The sequence below is a fragment of the Aulostomus chinensis genome, chromosome 8 (genome assembly GCF_037954235.1).
Source record: "Aulostomus chinensis isolate RoL2024-O1b breed Wild chromosome 8, RoL_Achi_v1.0, whole genome shotgun sequence".
NCBI lineage: Eukaryota > Metazoa > Chordata > Actinopteri > Syngnathiformes > Aulostomidae > Aulostomus > Aulostomus chinensis.
Window position 1 is genome coordinate 30,739,674 of NC_141327.1, and position 18,387 is coordinate 30,758,060.

The 18,387-nt window shown below is 47.4% G+C and overlaps 1 protein-coding gene across 2 annotated transcripts in view; it reads right to left on the minus strand.

Annotated features, from left to right (window-relative positions):
• Positions 1–17,885, minus strand: part of myom2a (myomesin 2a) — a 22,826-nt gene extending 4,941 nt beyond the window's left edge. The window contains exons 1-28 of one of the 2 annotated variants that reach the window (XM_086210313.1): positions 17,770–17,885; positions 16,159–16,260; positions 15,043–15,178; positions 14,400–14,554; positions 13,653–13,745; positions 12,500–12,588; positions 12,375–12,413; positions 11,857–12,021; positions 11,588–11,749; positions 11,373–11,514; positions 10,696–10,895; positions 10,560–10,613; positions 9,172–9,299; positions 6,946–7,129; positions 6,297–6,314; positions 5,320–5,494; positions 4,824–4,945; positions 4,656–4,673; positions 3,324–3,511; positions 3,116–3,242; positions 2,727–2,905; positions 2,270–2,384; positions 1,827–1,986; positions 1,630–1,736; positions 1,199–1,243; positions 970–1,106; positions 610–754; positions 327–386 (exon numbers count right to left, since the gene is read on the minus strand). In XM_086210313.1, the coding sequence (XP_086066439.1) occupies positions 327–386; positions 610–754; positions 970–1,106; positions 1,199–1,243; positions 1,630–1,736; positions 1,827–1,986; positions 2,270–2,384; positions 2,727–2,905; positions 3,116–3,242; positions 3,324–3,511; positions 4,656–4,673; positions 4,824–4,945; positions 5,320–5,494; positions 6,297–6,314; positions 6,946–7,129; positions 9,172–9,299; positions 10,560–10,613; positions 10,696–10,895; positions 11,373–11,514; positions 11,588–11,749; positions 11,857–12,021; positions 12,375–12,413; positions 12,500–12,588; positions 13,653–13,745; positions 14,400–14,554; positions 15,043–15,178; positions 16,159–16,260; positions 17,770–17,882 (3,358 nt within the window). In that variant the 5' untranslated portion in view covers positions 17,883–17,885. Of the gene's footprint in view, positions 1–326; positions 387–609; positions 755–969; positions 1,107–1,198; positions 1,244–1,629; positions 1,737–1,826; positions 1,987–2,269; positions 2,385–2,726; positions 2,906–3,115; positions 3,243–3,323; positions 3,512–4,655; positions 4,674–4,823; positions 4,946–5,319; positions 5,495–6,296; positions 6,315–6,945; positions 7,130–9,171; positions 9,300–10,559; positions 10,614–10,695; positions 10,896–11,372; positions 11,515–11,587; positions 11,750–11,856; positions 12,022–12,374; positions 12,414–12,499; positions 12,589–13,652; positions 13,746–13,861; positions 13,942–14,399; positions 14,555–15,042; positions 15,179–16,158; positions 16,261–17,769 lie in introns of those variants that run through there. The other variant, XM_086210312.1, reaches the window with a different exon arrangement.
• Between the last annotated feature and the right edge of the window lie 502 nt (positions 17,886–18,387).

Below are 18,387 nucleotides of genomic sequence, written 5' to 3' on the forward strand. Positions count from 1 at the left end.
ACCAGAATGAGACGCGTCAGTCTCACAGTAACACAGAACAAGAACTAACACCACCAACAACTCCAGAAACAGAAGCACAAGTCTCTAAATATCCCCTTACTCAAAAGTGCAATAAAAATTTGAAGAAACCTACATTTGATCATTTAAAAAACACTGGAATTGTGGAAATAATTCTAAAATTAATGTGCCATGTTTGATTTGACATGTTCTCATGGATGTAACTGAATGTCGAGGATGTTCTAGGTGGTAACAATTTCAACTCAAAGGGGCTGAATCACTGGTGACCTCAGGCAAACGTGCATGAGGGGCGGGGTTTATGCGTGTACCTTGTTTCCTGATGTGCTCTTTCCTCTGAAACTCTGCCTCCTTCAGAGCAGCTTTGAAGACTGAAAGAAGAAAATCCAGAATGTTGATTCAGTTAGTATTTTTCTTCTTCTGGCAGGATCACAAAATGCCGCGTCAGCGTTCATGTGAATGGATTTAACAGCTACAGGAGTTCAGTTCCACCAGATTTGCACCTGGAGGTGAAATCTTCTATGAATGTAGGGTAACCGATGGAGATCCAGCTTCTATGTGATCCTGATCTGATCAACAGCTCACTCAACTCACCATCTCCGACCAGGACCAAGGAGCTCTGGGCTTTGGCCTTGCCATCATGGATCTGGGCAGTGTACGTGCCCTCGCTGGCCCTGGTGAAGTTGTCCACCGTCATCTGGATGATTCCAGTCGCCACATCGTGACTCATCTTGTGACCCTGACAAGACAACAAGGGAAACATGTCCAGTACTGACTCAGCTTTCACTGTAGAAGCTCAACTGACGAGACACAAACAGGACTTGTTGAATTATGGAGCCAATTGGCTTTCAGAGTGGAGGAGACTGAGGAGCGAAACATTGCAATGCCATGACAACCAGGTAACCACACCAGAGTCCAACAGCTTGAAGAAGGAAATCACACTTTAGGCATTACCTCGCCGGCCGTCACCTCCTTGTCGTTTATGATGAACCTGTAGGACACTGATGGGGAAATCTTGACAGCCTGCAGCCAGAAACGCACGTGACCCTTCTCCAGAATCTCATAGCTCAGCCCATGTTTGAGAGGGACGACTGCACAGAGACAGAGACACACAGAGAGAAACTAGAACATGAGGAGACTTGGTCAGAGTAGAGACTAGAGCCTTAGGAGACTCGGTACTCACCAGGGTTCCTGATGGCGTGGCTCAGCTCCAGCATGGTGTTCAGGGCTGAGGAACGTCACAGAGAACAAACATCAGTAAACAGTGAAATCTGGGTCGCCTTCAATGACTTTAACGGTCCTCCTACACTCAGTACTATCACAGTACTAGAGTGTTCATTTGAAGTACATTTCCATAATTCTAATCTTGAGGGGAACCATGATGGGCCTACGAGCAAGGAATAAGAACTCGCTCATCTGCTGTCATGCTGCCGTCTGACTCTAAAGTCAGGCTCTTATCTATCAAATTTGCATAAGAGATGAAAGGCTGAATGACGTGGAACCCTAAATATGAAGTTATCCAATCAGATTTCGTTGTTTGTTATGCTAAGCAGCGCCAGGGCCACGCCCTCAGCCAGCCGAGTGAGCATGATTAGTGGCAGTAGAGTGACATACCATCCTCAGTCAGAGTGTGGCTGCCAGAGACGCCGTCAGTGTCGGTGACCACCACCGAGTATTTGCCCAGATCGTCTTTATCAGGGCTGGTGAAGGTCAGTCTGGACCTGAAGGAGGAAGCTACCATCAACAACTGTTACAAACACACACACACATACACACGCACACACACAAAATGATGACAAAAGCTAGCCTACGTTCGGCCCTTGGCTGAGACTGCCACGCGGGGGCAGTCACCCATGGGCTTGTAGTTCTTCGACCACACAAACTTGGAGGTCTCACTGATCTCACAGGCCTCCAGAGACAGGAAGATGTCTCCCGTCTCCTCATCCACGCCAGCCACAATCTCCTTCGTTCCTGAAAACATCAACCAGCACTGGACTGAGGAACAACCAACACTGGAACTTCCGTCCATGTTACTGTTCTCTAACACAGACATGTGGATTCACTCCTCACTTGTTCTGCATCCTCCTGAAAGAAACATCAAGATCTAAACTTTTTGGAAGTTCGTGTTTCGGTGCGCAAACTGCCTGAACACGTTACAGTCAATATGCTTCTTTGGGAGACTTCCAGGTGAGCCCCCCTCCACCACCATTTTGAATGTTTAGACTAATATCCATGATGACATCAGTGTTGGTACCTGGCAGAGCTTTGGCACACACTGGCTCAGACACATGCGAAGGTTTGCCGACACCCTGCGCATTGACGGCACAAACTCTGAAGACGTAGGTTTCACCTTCCTCCAGGCCGGAAACCTGCAGGGACATGGAGGGACACACCTGTTGGTGTCCAGGAGTCTCAGCTGGTGTAAAGGAGTTGACAGATGTCATCACAGTGAATGGGATCATGTCAGGTACGCCACATCCAGCTCACTTCTGTGGCTGATGACAGCTAGGACCTCATGCAGCTGCAATTCTACGCTCAGATGATGTTCTTACAAACGTCTGCAACCTGTACAGGTGAAGTTCTATCAGTAGTCATGGCAACAATCTCAACAGCAGCTTCATGTGCCATGTCCCGCTCATGTGATGGGACACAGCTGCCATTGCCCCGCCCCCTCTGACGTATGTCAAGCCAGTGTGATCGTGGATTCTCACCAGCAGGTACCGCTGGCTCACAGCCTCCTGAGTCAGGGTGACAAACTCTGATGAGCCTTTTTTGGCCATGTCCACCAAGTAGCCAGTGACGGCACTCACTCCGGAGTAGACTGGCGCTTTCCACAGGATGACCAGGGAATGACCTCTGACCTCACTGAAGCTCAGGTCATAGGCAGGACCTGTTGAGGGACGAAGACATGAGCGCTTCAATAGAGAGCGAGAGACGTCTGTGGTTTGTCTGCTTGTTGTCAACAAGTTTGACCTCTTATTATCCTCAACTTCACAGGATCACATGACGAAGGTGTCTCCTATCTTCTTTATTCCCGTAAAGAATGTAGTTTTTTCCTCCCACCTTTGTAAATCTTATTTCTGACCATCCAGTGTCTCACCTGGTTCTTCAAAGGTCCAAGCTTCACATTTCATCGGGGCGCTGGGAGCAGAGGGCACACCCACACCAGCCATGTTAGCAGCCTTAACCTTGAACTCATAGAAGGCTCCTTCAGTCAGATGGTCCACCTGGAGGAGAAGAAGGTGGATGTGATTGGACACACCGATGATGTTTGGGTGTTTCTGTCTCAATTGTCTGATGCTCCTCACGGTGCAGATCCTCTCCGTTGTACCGGTCAGGTTGACCTCCTTCCAGACCAAAGAGTCGGCGTCACGCTTGTCCACGTAGTAGGCGTTGACCTGGGAGCCGCCGCAGTATTTGGGACTCTTCCAGGCCACCGTCATGGAGGCACCATCGCAGCTCAGGAGGGTGATGGCGTAGGGTGCGCTGGGAGTAGCTGAACCACGGTTAAAACAGGCATCATTACCAGCATGTGACAGGTATTAACAAGGAGAAGATTGTCTGTGAGGAACATGTAGTGAACACGCGTGACACACCAACACACCACAGGGACCTTTACAACCACCACACTCCAGGTTTGAGGGTCTGAGACAGTCTGCACCAACTGGCCTCAACCACTACCACCTTTCCACCCATCATCTATCCATCATTCCCACTCCCACCCACCCATGCTTCCATCAAAGATACTCAGGCCACAAATTCTTTGATTTATACTAAAAAGTACAGAACTAAATCAGTTTGGTTCAATCACTGGCCAGGACCAGAGTCCACGACTGGAATCCAGGACCAGAATCCAGGGCCAGAGTCCAGGACCACAGATCAGGCCGATGACCAAGCTGGGAGGGAGCCAGGTGTATCCCAGTCGATGGTCATGCTGACACCATAGAGTGAAGAGGTAAAGAAGTGGAGGTATTCTACTTCAGTTTTAAATCAAAGTGTGCTGGTCACTGATCCACATCTGGATCAAGGAGGCGTGGATTACAGGGACACTGATGAGGGACCCATGTGACCAACAATGATATATGGGAGACGTGTCACATTAGTCAAGCCTGAACAGCCCCCGGTTACATAGCCATTTCCTGTGTGTTGCTAGGACACCATGACAACAATCTCTCGCTGCCATGGTAGTTTGCAGCTAATCATTTGTAATTTGCAAAGTACGAAAAGTCACTGGTGCGACAAAGGTGAAGCGGTTGAATTGGACGTGAATGATCTTCATACTCAGAAAAGGATGGAGGGAAGACCTGGGTGTAACAAAGTAAAGGAGCAGTCCTTCCTTCACAGTGGGCGTGGTTTTCTGCCTCAGTGTTGATGTGTCTGGGGGGATTCCAGCGTCCTGACCGGTTTGGTCAGTCTGGACAATGATGAATCAGCCAACCAGCAGCAGGCCTGGCCCCTGATGGAGCACAGCAGCGGATCCCCACAGTCCCAGTGAGTCCAGTTGGTGCAGCAGCCCTGAACCCTCAAGTTTAACGTGGTGGAAATATCAGTGACAGTGAACACGGTCAGGCGTGTGTGTGAGTCAGCAGTCTCCAGGGAAGAGGAGGGAAGTGACGCCCAGAGACTCATTTCATACGTACCAACCTGACACCCCCCACCTGGACACAGCAGTGGAGCAACAGGACACGTCAATCATTGAAGCACCTTTTCCCTTTGTAGTGTTTTTCCTCCTCTACTCTCATCTTTCTTGAGAAGCGACTAAGTATGTGACAGGTGTGAGTTGCATGTTGATGTGAAGCGTCGCTCACCGAGGGCCGGCTCCACGACGATGGGAGACGACTCCTGAGACTCGTCGCTGAGCCCGAAGACGTTGACAGCCTGGACACGGAAGACGTAGGTCTCTCCGGGGGTCAGGCCGTGGACCACAAACCTGATGCACATTCAGCTTTCAGTGGAAATTAACTTGAGCAGTCTTCCCACGGATTACTTTAAAAATGATCACATGACACGTCTGTCTCACTCCATCATGGCCTCCCACCGCAGAATTTGACACTTTTTACAGGTTCTAGTTTGTGGAAACTGTCTATTTTTGGTTTTACACACACAAAATAAAGCTGTTTTGATGTCATATGTAATAATATTCCAAGCTTAGATTTGGTTATTTTTCCAATGCTTAAGTCATGCCGTTGGTCCAAGGACTGTCAGAAAAATCCTGCGTTAAAATCTTACAGCTTCCTCTAATGATAATGAACGTTGCCATTTTTTCAGTACCGGAACAACCGCTTCTCCACCGCGAGCACTCACCGGTTGTGTTTGAAGGGTTTGTGGTTACATGCGAACCACTCCTTAGATCCGACCACTCTGCCGTCGATGTAGTATCCCATCAGGTTCTTCAGGTGTTTGGGCGCCTCCCACTGGACAAATACTGATGACTTGGTGTTCCTGGTGGCGATGACCTTGCCCGGAGCTGAGGGGACGCCTGTCCACCGCACAAACACACACATCAATAAGCATTTATATTAACACTAATAACTCCACTCAGGTGCATGAGACTACATTACTGCAGTTCTGTTTTAGGTGCAGCTGCAGTTTTTTGATAGATTCCTAATTTTCTACTGAAAACCTTTAATTCACCTTTAATAAAAAAACAGTATTCCTGCAAATATCTCCACTGAATCCCAAAAGTAACCAACTTTGCAAAGGAGTAAAACTGTGAAATGCACTAGTTTGAGACAGTAGTACTGAAGTAAAAAGTACACTGCCAAGTAATGAAACAATAATAATAATTATTATGGTAGTAATAATACATTACATTTATATAGTACCTTTGAAAGAACCCAAAGAGCCTTTACAAAATAAACAAGGAGAGACAGAAACAGACACCTAACTGACTGCCCTGCTAATCAGGATGACCAACGACAGGCGAAGATGATCAGGTGGGTTTGATGACAGCTTTGAAGAAGTTCAGGGCCAGAGAATCAACTACAGAAATAAATACTTCTATTCAAATTCTGTACACTAGGGGTTGGGTACCAAAACCAAGGGACACGAGCGGAACATGTTGGCGCTAGTGAGTACTGATCGACATGAGGGCACCTCAGCGTGAGAGGGTGATGGCGGGTGAGTGAGGCCATGTGAAGGCTGCAAAGAGTTCCAGCTACCAGCATGAGAAGGAGCTGTGTACTTGTGTTCTCACTGCATGTTCCATCTGTGTCATGAGTAGAACACACACTAGAACAGTGACCAGTGATAAAGGGGGTGAAAATAAACATAATACTTACCGACTGATTGCTGAGTTCCTACAACACACAGCCACTAGTGAACGACAGCTGCATACACAGGAGCTCACGTTACATGTGTGCCTGCTATACAGTTCCACTCAAGGAACAAGTCCCAAAACCTGGATCCTGGATTTTCTTATTCAATCATCCCCTATCCCCATGGAACAAACCCACTGGCTGTTGATTGAGGAACCAGCAGATGACCACTTCCTGATGGACTACAGAAATACCCCATCCCTGACATGACCGCTTCCTGATGGACTACAGAAATACCCCATCCCTGACATGACCGCTTCCTGATGGACTACAGAAATACCCCATCCCTGATGGACTACAGAAATACCCCATCCCTGATGGACTACAGAAATACCCCATCCCTGATGGACTACAGAAATACCCCATCCCTGATGGACTACAGAAATACCCCATCCCTGATGGACTACAGAAATACCCCATCCCTGATGGACTACAGAAATACCCCATCCCTGATGGACTACAGAAATACCCCATCCCTTCGGTGCTCTCTGAGGGAACTGTCAGGTGTATAATGAATATGATGCAAAAAAATGGCTTGGTGGTATTTTAATGCTGAAGAGTTAGAGTACCTAAGATGGAGATTATCTGTCCAGGTGTGTCTGGGTGCTCTTACCGTCCTCATCAACCTTGCCGACGGTCTCAGAGGGCTCAGACGCCTCACTGGAGCCGTACACGTTGACTGAGTACACTCGGAACTGGTACTTTTGTCCATCTTGTAAATCAAAAACCGGGTAACGAGGAGAGTGTAGTTTAACTGCTGTGTTGAGCCGCTGCCACACTCCAGTGCCTGCTACGCACTGTGGGGGGGGGGGGGGGGGGGGGCATGAGAGGGTTCAGCCATCTTGAACTAATCATCAATGTAGCATGAACACAGAGGAGCTCTCAGCCTGCATTTCAACCAGATTTTGAAAAGTAAATTGAGGTGGAGAAAAATGATCAGATAATTTAACTTTAAACTTATTAAACTAAAAGTGTTCATATTTAGTGCAGAAAAAGCACCTCATACAATGTTTTTCCTTTGTGTTTTTGTTCTGAATATCAGGCAAATGAATGACAGTTCTAAATATTTTGCTGGTAAACAAATGTACACCGAGTCATTTGAGACTACAGAAATACCCCTAAAATCTTTTAGCCTGTCAAGATATAAGATTCACCTTAAAAGATTTTCAGTCAGCTCTTATGGTATTTTGAATATTCAGTTTTACTTTGACAAAAAACACGTGAGCTTTAGTTCCTTTGTGTTCACACGTATTTAATAGTACATTTATATAAAAACACGCGCAACTTCTTATTTACAAATTTAGGGCATTTTAACACCAGAAGGAGGTTTGTATCTAATTCGTGTTATTATGCAACTTGGCGATTGCGGTAAGACGTGTGTCTGTCCCACCACCATCAGCGTCTCCTGACTGATTCAGAAAACTTTCTCGCTGCCTCTGTTCAGGTTTGCTGGACCTTCTTTTGACTTATTATCTGGATGTTTTCTCCTTCTGTTGTTTAACGGGCGACTATAATTTGCCTTCCTGTAAATGGTCCAAATATTCTGAACAACCAAAAAAGGGTTTTCACATTACAAACCCAAAACAGAGGCTCAATTTTAGCAATAAATTCTGATCTTTTGGTGCACATTGTGATCTGAGTCACCTGTCACACCTGCTCTTAAAGAACACGCTAAAATCTTGGTAAAGAAGTTTATTGTTCATCGTTGACAGAACCAGACAAGAAGACAGAGACCTTCTCTAGGGTGCTGAGACCCAGGCTAGGTAGCTTAGCCCAATGGCTGGTAGTCGGTGGGAAGTGTTAGCATCAGCTAGTTCAGGTCCAGGATGCTAGTTAGCTTAGCCCAATGGTTGATAGTGGGTAGGAAGTCTTAGCATCAGCTAGCTCAAATCCAGGACGCTAGTTAGCTAAGCCCAGTGGCTGGTAGTGAGTGGGAAGTGCTAGCATCAGCTAGCTCAGGTCCAGGCTAGTTAGCTTAGCCCAATGGCTGGTAGTGGGTGGGAAGTGTTAGCATCAGCTAGCTCAGGTCCAGGATCCTAGTTAGTTTAGCCCAATGTTTGATTGTGGGTGGGAAGTCTTAGCATCAGCTAGCTCAGATCCAGGATGCTAGTTAGCTAAGCCCAGTGGCTTGTAGTGAGTGGGAAGTGTTAGCATCAGCTAGTTCAGGTCCAGGCTAGTTAGCTTAGCCCAATGGCTGGTAGTGGGTGGGAAGTGTTAGCATCAGCTAGCTCAGGTCCAGGATGCTGGTGTGTCCAGCAGGAATCCTCCTCCTCCTCATCATCAGTAGCAGCAGTCGCTCTTCTAGTCCTCAACAAACCTTTGGTTCTGTTGACCCAAGTTCCAGTGGAGCTTTGGAGGTGCTGCGTCAAATCACTGCGCCCAGTCAGGAAAGTAGTTCCGGCTATGTGTCTGATTCTACCACTACAACGTCTCCTCATGTTAAACTGGTATTCAACACCAAGGTTACACACAACCCTCCCAATATTAATGCAGGCAGAGACGGAGCTATGCTAACACTTCCCACCCACTACCAGTCATCGTGCTAAGCTAACTAGCATCTCTGTCTTCTTTTCTGGCTCTGGGGACAATAACAGACATGATATGTTCCTTTAAAGGTGAAACCACACTAAGAGTCTGAAGGTCCAGATGGTGTTAAAATGCCATTAAAGTCAGAGAAACTTCCCTTTAACAGGCAGGGATTGTGTCTCTATGAACCAACCACCAAGGGAGGAACTTAATTAGCTTTTAAAGAAGAAATCTCCAGTTGAAAAGGTTCATGTGTTGTTCATCGTCCCACATCGGTGAGATGTGGAACTGGATGGCTGAAGCTGAAACACACCTTCTCAATGATGTACCACAGCGGTGCTCGTCCGCGAGGGCTGGGAGGCTTCCAGCTCAGCACTACGTAGGATTTGAATACCTCAGATGCATGCACATCAGTGGGCACCCCCGGAATAGTTACATAGCCTAGATTGGGAGTGAATGGTGGTGAGGCATAAAGTTCATATAGCGGCAGATACTGCAGGAGTCCCACATAATGCATATGCTTGAATTCCTTTCAGGGGAAATTAAATGTACAACTGAAAAATGCAAGTTCTCTCATTTATTTGAATGGAGCTACTGTATTTTAGTTGTGGTGGCAGTCAAGAAAATTTAAACTCAAGTCAAATTTCTGAGAAATGCAACTTGATGTTACGGTGGATCATATAAGCCAGAGTTCAGATGAAGATGGCCACGAGCAGCAGCACGCTTTACCATGTTGTGTCTTAGCATTCTGATGTTTAGTGAGCAACAGAGCGTTGCTCTTTCCTCGGTTGTACAACCCTGCAGTCAATATCACAGCAGCAGATCTGACCATGTTTGTCAGGTGAGACAACGTGTCACCACGTGATGCACCTATACTCTGAGTGCTTCTGTTGTCCTCACAAATAAACCCTTTAACAGAATCAAATGTGAGACTTCTACAACATCTGTAAATGACACCAATGTCACATATTGTATGTAGTACATTTTAAATATTAGTGTTGAAGTTTAGCACTTGGAATAAAACAGATTATGCGCACATTTTTGGGAGGGTAGGACAAAACGAAGTGGTTTAAGTGGGAAAATGAAATTAACATGAAAAGTAATGCATGAATGGAGTCAGTTAGATGGGAGACGACAGGAGGAAGGAGCTTAAAAACTTGAAGGACTACAGAAATACATGAAATATTAGGCCTTTTATTGCAATTTTGAGTCACCTATGTGTTTTAAACTGTAGTTTTTGTTCTATTGTGTCATTCTCATGTTTTCAGTTACACATTTGGGAAGACATACTGACAGGCACGTTCTCCTGACTGGGCCCCTCGCCATACTAGCACACAGAGTACAAGAGTAATACTTTCCATAATATAAAGACAAGAATTAAATTGTATTTCAGGTTTTAAACTCTGTGAAACTGAAGCTCAGTTCATGTGGTTCTTTTTTAATTTGTAGACTTCAGTTAGAAAACTGAGACCAGTGTAGAAGAGTAAACTCCACCAGTGTGACGGACTTTGATTGGTTACGAGGGATGGAAATGACGATGAGAATATCAAGTTTTTCCACTTTCAACTCCATTTAGTTAATAAAGGAGTGCTATGATGGGGGGGGGGGGGGCTTAGTCAGGGTTGTGAGTATTTGGTGTGAGATGAAGATGCAGTGGTCAAAAACATCTGATCCCAGATCAGCTCTCATACTCTACTGTACCTTCCAGATCATCAGCCGTGATCACAATGTCCTGTTTTCCTGCCACTCTAACGACTGTTCCAGGAGAAGACAACGGAACCGTGAGGAAACATTTGTGTTCTGCTCTGCTGTTCTTCACATTTACCTTCATCAGTACCTTGTAGCCGCTCACTCTCAGTGGCGTCCAGGGCTGTCACCTTGTCAGATTTGCGAGATGGCCTGCTGATGCCGGCGCTGTTCACGGCTCTGACCCGGAAATGGTATGAGTGTCCCACACTCAGGCCGTGGACCGGGTATTTACAGATTTTCACCGGGGCATCGTTGCATTGGACCCAGGCGTCACCTCCTGCTTCACACCTGCACACCAAGATATGACATCATCCATGTCTTCAAGTCAGTTTTATTTGTACACATGTTCTTGAGGCCTAGCAGACAGCCGAAGCATTGACTTGCACTGCCGTCACGAGTGTTTCTGCTCGGACCAGCCAGCACCGGTACCTCAAACTGGTCCCTTGCTGTTCTGCAATCAGTCATTAGAGGGAGCTGTTCTACACTATGTTTTCCCTGCAGGGGGCGTGTCCTCTGTTAGCAAGCTCATCACGGTTTAGATCTCCAGCTTAGATCCATTAGAACCTCACATGAAGACGTCCACTTTCAGTCACACCTTCACATTCAAACACAAGCGATTCATTGCTGATAGGAAAATAGGTGGTAGGAAAATACGAATTAATGCAGCTTCATAGAATTATGCCATTGTACCGCATCTCCTTGCCACCGGGGGCAGCTGGATTCTCTGTGACTGAGTCACATCTGGTCTATATCAGAGAGACAGACCTGTCTACAAAGTATCCAGTGATTGGCGCCTCGTTGACAGTGTTGGGGGGTTTCCAGGCAACCAGGACATAGTCTGAGTTGATGTCATAGGCCTTGACACTCATTGGTGCCCCGGGGGCCCCAGCTACAGGGGGGGCCGCATCTAGGAGCACAGAGGCAGAAAGATTAAGTGGGAGAAAGACAAAAGACAGACAGATGGTTTGATGGAATTCTACCTTTGATGAACAGGTAGGCGCTATGCTCAGCAGTGCCGTCCTTGGTAAAGATGCGGACTGTATAGAGACCCTCGTCGTCCTTGGCCAGGTGGGGCAGCATCAGGTGGGCTGCACCTCCACCCACTGACATCTCCGCCAGCTTACCTGGCTGCAGCAGTTTATCTGTCAGCAGACAACATGGAGGAGAGTGAGGACCAGCTGGAGAGGTGGTGATGAAGACACCACCACACAGATGTGCAGTCAAAGTAGTATCAGTGCCAGTGACTCACCATCTCTGTACCACTGCACATGTGGGGGGACGTTGGGGAGGTCAGGGACCACCACCATGGAACACACCAGACTCACGGACCCGGCCTCTTCACCAAAGGTCACAGAGAAGCGGTCCAGCAGGGTCACCTCCAGTTTACTGGCATGGATCTCCGTCAGGTGGGGCACTAGGTACAGGAGAACAGCAGTTTCTGGTTTTGGTTTGATCTCTAATCCTTTCACAGCTCAAATTAGAGAGGAGATGAAGGAAGAAACAAAAAAAGGCCTGATTCTGAGCTTCTGTGGCAGTGGTGCAGTGTCTCCTCAAGATGATTCAGTAGCATTTTCACAATTCAAAGAGTTTTCTGAGTCAGTTCAGGGGCTGGCTATCGACCACCAGCTTATCACACCTCTCACATGCTGTACAGTTATTTGCAGCCACATGACTTCAAGTGCTTCTGGGCTTGATTCCAGACAGACAGAAACTAAATCCCGTCCCCCTTAGCTGGACCCTCAGCTATGGCTTCTTCTGTCCTCTCACCTAATCCAAGATGGCAGAGCTCGCCGGCTCCTGCTGCCCCTGGTGAAAGACGAGAACCAGATGTGATTACCACATCTGTCTGAGAGTTTGTCACAGGAAGGTGAGGAAGAGGAAGCAGCTCTTACTCTTCACAGTGACCGCAGCCCTGCTGGTGGCGGTTCCGTGGGAGTTGGTGGCCACGGCGCTGTACTCGGCGGTATCACTCACAACACACCTGCAACAGCAAACACACCGAGGGGAGAGGCTTGTCACTGTGTTGCGCCACACGGGGCTGTTGGAGGTTCACACCTCCACGCCAGCGACAGAGCAGGGTTGAGGTTTGTTCGCCCTGTCAGGCTCTTTCCACTAATAAGGAGGAAACGCCACTGATGCTCGCAGATGAGCTGAAAAGATTTTGGTGGTCCAGATTAATGCCTTAAGGGTAAACAACAACAACACAAAAACAAACAAACAAGTGAATCGCTTCAGACGCTCAGAAACCTGCATCAACCCTCCTGTGAAAGTGCTGGCATTCACTGGCCGTTGGTTTGATGTGTAGCTGTGTGGAGATGTTGTGAAATTGCTGTTTCCTCATGATGCCACAAACAGCGGCAGACGTCAAGTGTGTGTGTAAATAGAAAAGAAGGCAGCTGAGGAGTGACCCCAAGGGTGGGGGGGGTAGGGGGAGGAAATGTGACCTCCACCCACTGGAGAACTATTTTAGAGGAGTCCTTCATCTCTGCTGCAGGACATAAAAGAAGCTGTTGTACAGTCACCACTTCTTTGTACTTCAGATTGAAAATAGTCAAGGGCATAAAGGAGAGTCTATCCAATGGTCATCCAGTTCAATGACGGAGGACAGGAGGTATTCGATGTCTCAGAGAGAAGGGGTGGGGTAGGGGAGGGGGTTTAGGGCTCGAATGACGCTGAAGTCAGCACTCGACACCAACAGCTGAGGAGCCCTGAAGAGGACGAGGAGGGCAGCCCAGACTCACTCCTGCACTTCCTCCATTGGAGACACGCTGATCCAGAACATCAAATCAGAACCTGAACCAGCAACACTGAGCCTGAACCTGGAACACGTGGCTCTGCTCTGGTGAACTACGAAGTGTGAACATGCCCCCTTTACATCGGCATTCAGGGTTTTTCACTCCACCGGTTTGGTTCAATGAATCGCCAGTGTTCTGACAGGAAACAGGTACACTTGTGTGTCATTGACACAGAGAAGATGGCGATATTTCCTTCTACCAGGAATCCTTAAATGACAGCTAACACGCGAGCAGAGGACAGAGAACCTACCTGCTGATGATCAAGCTGTGGACGCCATACTTGCTTTCAATCTTGTACTTTCCTGGAGCGCTGAGTGGGTCAACTGGCACGCCTCCTTTATACCTGCAGGAGTTCAGGAGGAATATCAACAGGATGATGATGATGATGATTATAATCTTCATGTCAATAGCTGTTAAAGGAGCAGTTATGAAGTTTTTACAATACTCAAGGGAACTAACATCAGCCAAGACACAGGACTAAAGCTTCAGCAGGTGTCAAACTGGTCCAGGACAGCGCCGTGTGGCTGCAGGTTCTCATGCCAACCCAGCAAAAGCAACACCTGATCCAACCAATGAGCTGTGTGGACGCAGCCTGATTGATTTCAGTAGAATCAGGTGTTGCTTTTGCTGGGTTGGCATGAGAACCTGCAGCCACACGGCGCTGTCCTGGACCAGTTTGACACCTGTGCTTTAGAGGGAGTTCTAAGATACAAATACTACACAGTTGCCTTGACTATATATGCTGTGTGTGTGTGTGTGTGTGTGTGTGTGTGTGTGTGTGTGTGTGTGTGTGTGTGTGTGTGTGTGTGTGTGTGTGTGTGTGTGTGTGTGCTTTTTGCTGAGGGTGAGGAAATTAAAGGACCCCTGGTGTCTCTAGATCCCATGTTGAGAACCTTGGGACTACAGGAATGCCAACAAGACAAGAAGCACTTTCACATGTCTTTTACATTCTGAGGTGATACCTCAAACCTCCCCAAGGGGGAGTGAGTGTTCTCACCATTTGACGATGGGCCTCGGGTTTCCCTGCACGGTGCAGAAGAGTTTGACCGGAGTCTTCTCCCACACGGTGTGAGGCCGCAGGGCCACCAGGAAGTCAGGCATCCTGGGGAAGTCCTCCAACAAATCCACCCTCCTGGTCATCATGTCCCGAACCTGGAGACAGCAAACAGACGGATAGACCCAGGACCTTGAAAGACCATGTTTAGTTTGGACAGATGAGCACGAGCAGAGCATGGTGAGGTTAGGTGCGAAGTAAGTCAGCTCAGGTGTGAGCTCAGGTGTTAGCTCAGGTGAGGCCAGGTGTGAGGCCATTTGTGGTGGGTCACCTTCAGCCAACTTTGATCTTAAAGCAGCAGAGCAGCAAACATTCTGATCTCATTAATAGAATTTACTTCTTATTTTGCAGCTTAATCTACATCCTTGGAAATAAGTCCCAGATGACCTCAGAGGTCAAGAGGACCAAAATCATCTGGCAGTAATGAAAACTGAGTTTAGCTTCTGATCAATTTCTAATTGGCTGATAGATTTACACGCGGGAAGAGAAGCCTCGTAACGGCGGTTGATCCTGCAGCAGTACTGCAGGCTCCTGTGACCTGTAGATGTTTGGACCTGGTCTGCGTGGCCAGTGTGAACCTTCTCACCTCTCTCTGGATGACCAGGGTCTCCACCTGGGTCTTGGTGGCGACCCTCATCCTGTGGAGCTCCTCTTGGATCACCGCCAACCCTTTTTCAACATTTGAACTCACTCGCTGGTACTCCTCTGTCTCCTCAGCACTTCTACAAGTGAAACTCTTATCAGAACACGAGACAGAACCGATCACAACATCATCTTTGCTAGGAACATTCTGAGCCGCTCTGAAGTCAGCTGACGCATCAGCAGGACGGTTCTGGGCTCACAGGTTCTGCACCTTTGACAAGAAAGGCACCTGAACTTGGTCGACAGCTTGTCTTCACAACTGCTTTCTAAACAGAAACTTTGTGATTTCTCATGAGAAACAGACGGAATGTTTCACTTTGACGACTGACACAAATTTCTTCACGCTGCAGCTCCTGTTTGCTGCTTTGTTGTGTTTTTCCCTTTCAAAATGCTTTGTTACTTACTATTTTTTCCATTTTTTTCCATTTAAATGTCTAAATTTGCGGGGTTCTTAACTCATCTGCGTGGCCTCTTCATTGAAGAAGCGCATGTGTAAAACTTTGTGCGGGAATTTAAAGAACTGACCGCTGGACTTGTGAGACCAGACAACAGCGAGCATCCGTGTTCTTCTTCAGATGAGAAGCAGTGACGAACCCGTTTGTTCATCTAGACGCTTTTATTTGATTGTGATGTGAAGGATTTATCAAGCAATATCCCTCTTTTTTTAAACAGCTGATTTACATATTTAAGGTGATAAACAAAAATTGGTTTCTGTAAATATGAAACTTGAACAGCTGCAGGTGTACAGAACTTTCTCTCCTGGGTCGGACTCCCATCAGAATTGTTGGTTCCTTATAAATGTCAGTTGAGAGCTGCTTTATAATTATCATCAGGATGTTTTCATCAGCAGCTCACCTCCGGATATGATCATCTTCAATCTAGTCTCTGGAGAAAGTTCAATTTGTTGCACCTTGCACCAGAATGCTGATGGGGGTTTGTTGGACTGGACCTGTCCGGCGGCTCTCATGGACCAGCAGACTAAGACAGGGGCTGCTGCAGCTACTTCAGTATTACCTTACACCTAAAATAGGCCGGCATGTGTCAGCCGACGGGAACTGACCTCCTCCGGAACACCGGGATGGTGTAGCTGGTATAGGCTGGTTCCGCCATTGCCTCCGTGGCCTGGGCCTGCACCTGGTTCACTGATTTAGAGCTGGATCTCCTGGTGAGGGACAGTTAGTCACTACAGGCACCTGAAGATGGGAGTAGCACTTAAACAGTCAGCCAGTGCAGAGAAGAAGTGAGGAGTGCAGTGGAGGAGGGGGCGGAGCCAGGCCAGGCAGGAAGAGGGCGGGGCCAGGCCAGGCAGGAAGAGGGTGGAGCCAGGCCAGAGAGCATAGCGCAAATCCACATTCTACTCTACACAAAACTTCTTTGGCCACTGTAATACAATATCAATCCATTTTCAATATGGTGACTCAATTTTACCACAGATTGAAATTAAAATTGGAAAATGAATCATCTTTTGCTTTAACAGCTTCAAAGTTACACGTTGGAGAATTCTCTGCATGACCACGATCTCGTCATGTGACTAGCGTCAACATCCAGAGGGAGATCTCATTCAAAAGTACTAAATTATGCTTAAGAAAACCAACAAAAGAACAAAACTTAAATATAAAGGATTTAGCTTCTTCTCCTGGTCCATCCTGGTGGGAGGAGCTAAAGTTAAGTGAATGGCCTGATCCTGTGACATCACACAGCAGCTACACGGCATCACGGTGGCCTGCTTCAGGATGACCTGCTGAGCAGAACCCGGACGTGGCACTTCAACCTTCGCTGATCTTCAGTGTCTACCAACTAGGTAGTGAGCTGTATCACGCTTGGACCAGCAGCACAGCGCCATCCGCGGCCTGATGGCATGCAAGCCCCTCCCAGGTGCTTCAGGTGTCACCTTTAATCTGTAACTGGTCATAGTCAGACCAACATGCTGATAATCAACCTACATGAATTGACAAATACTTCAAATAGAAGTACATCTGAAGTCAAAATTAAAATCAAAATTCAGAAAATCACAAAATTCATCAACATGTTGATAGGCCAGTACTTGTGATAGCCAATCAGATGGTGCTGTGGGCGGGGCCACAGAGAGGCAGCTGCAGCAGAGCCAGAGAATTTCCAGCGTTTTTCTTTCATCAACAGACAAATGAAAGAAAAATGGTTTCCATCAGCCTGGAAGATGTTGAAGAGCATGCATGACGATCAGCTGTTGACCGTCTCACGTGACCATGGCGTGTTAGCCAAGGGTCTGTGGTTCCCGCTGTGGTTCATTTGTCATAATCAACATTTTCAACTTAGATTAGTTATAAAAGGTTTAACAGGTCAGCAGGTCAGGAGCAGCCACCCAGTAATCCAAGGGTCACTGGTTCAATCCCTGCTGAGCCTGCCACCATCAGACAGTGAGGAGAATTGAGGGTAACACTGGTCAGCTGATCGCATGAGTCTGACCGAAGATGGAGACACATAAGTAGAACAGGTGGAACCGATAGAACAGACGGAACAGGCGAACCGGAGCTTTCAATGTCCGTCCTCCCTTTGCGATGACTTGCTGGTTAATATCAGACAGGTGGCCGAGAAGCCCAAACCGCTGCAGGTAGCCCCACCCCTGAGCTTAAGCTCTGCTGGCGAAGCAGTGCGAGCTGATAGAGCCGACAGGTGAATTTCCCCCTCATACCTGTGCGTGTGCTGCTTGACAACACCAACACGTCTAGTGTGATGAATTGCAAAATCAGTTTTGACCTGGCTGACATGCTTCTTCTTATACCACGGAACGACTTTGGAAGCCATGACAGGAACACTTCAAGGGGACCTTGCCGGGGGGGGACATGTGTTAGCAATGCAAATACATTTACTGACATGAAGGTTCTGAGATCCCGATGGATACTTATTGTCAGAACAGGCACTGCTGCTGCTCAGAAATACACAAACATTGAAAGGACAGCTGATTAATGTCATATTTCAGAGGAACGTGCCACCGTATCACCAGAGATCAGCACTTTCACTGTCCAAGCTCATAGCTCAGCTATGAATAGCTCGCCGCCGCCGCCACCGCTGCTGCCTCGTCCAGGAGAAATGAACCTGACAAAAACTCAGGCTGGTTACTTCTGCTCCGTCTGGACAAACCCTCTTCACAGTAAAACTAGCTGTCAGATCCAAACTCCACTTTCGGATAAAAATGTTTCCTTTTAGTCAAATCAGTGATTTGTACCATAGAACAGAGTAGCTGAATCAGTAATGAGTACACACAACTACTACGACCACTACTACCACTACTGTTCTGGAGAGAGATTAG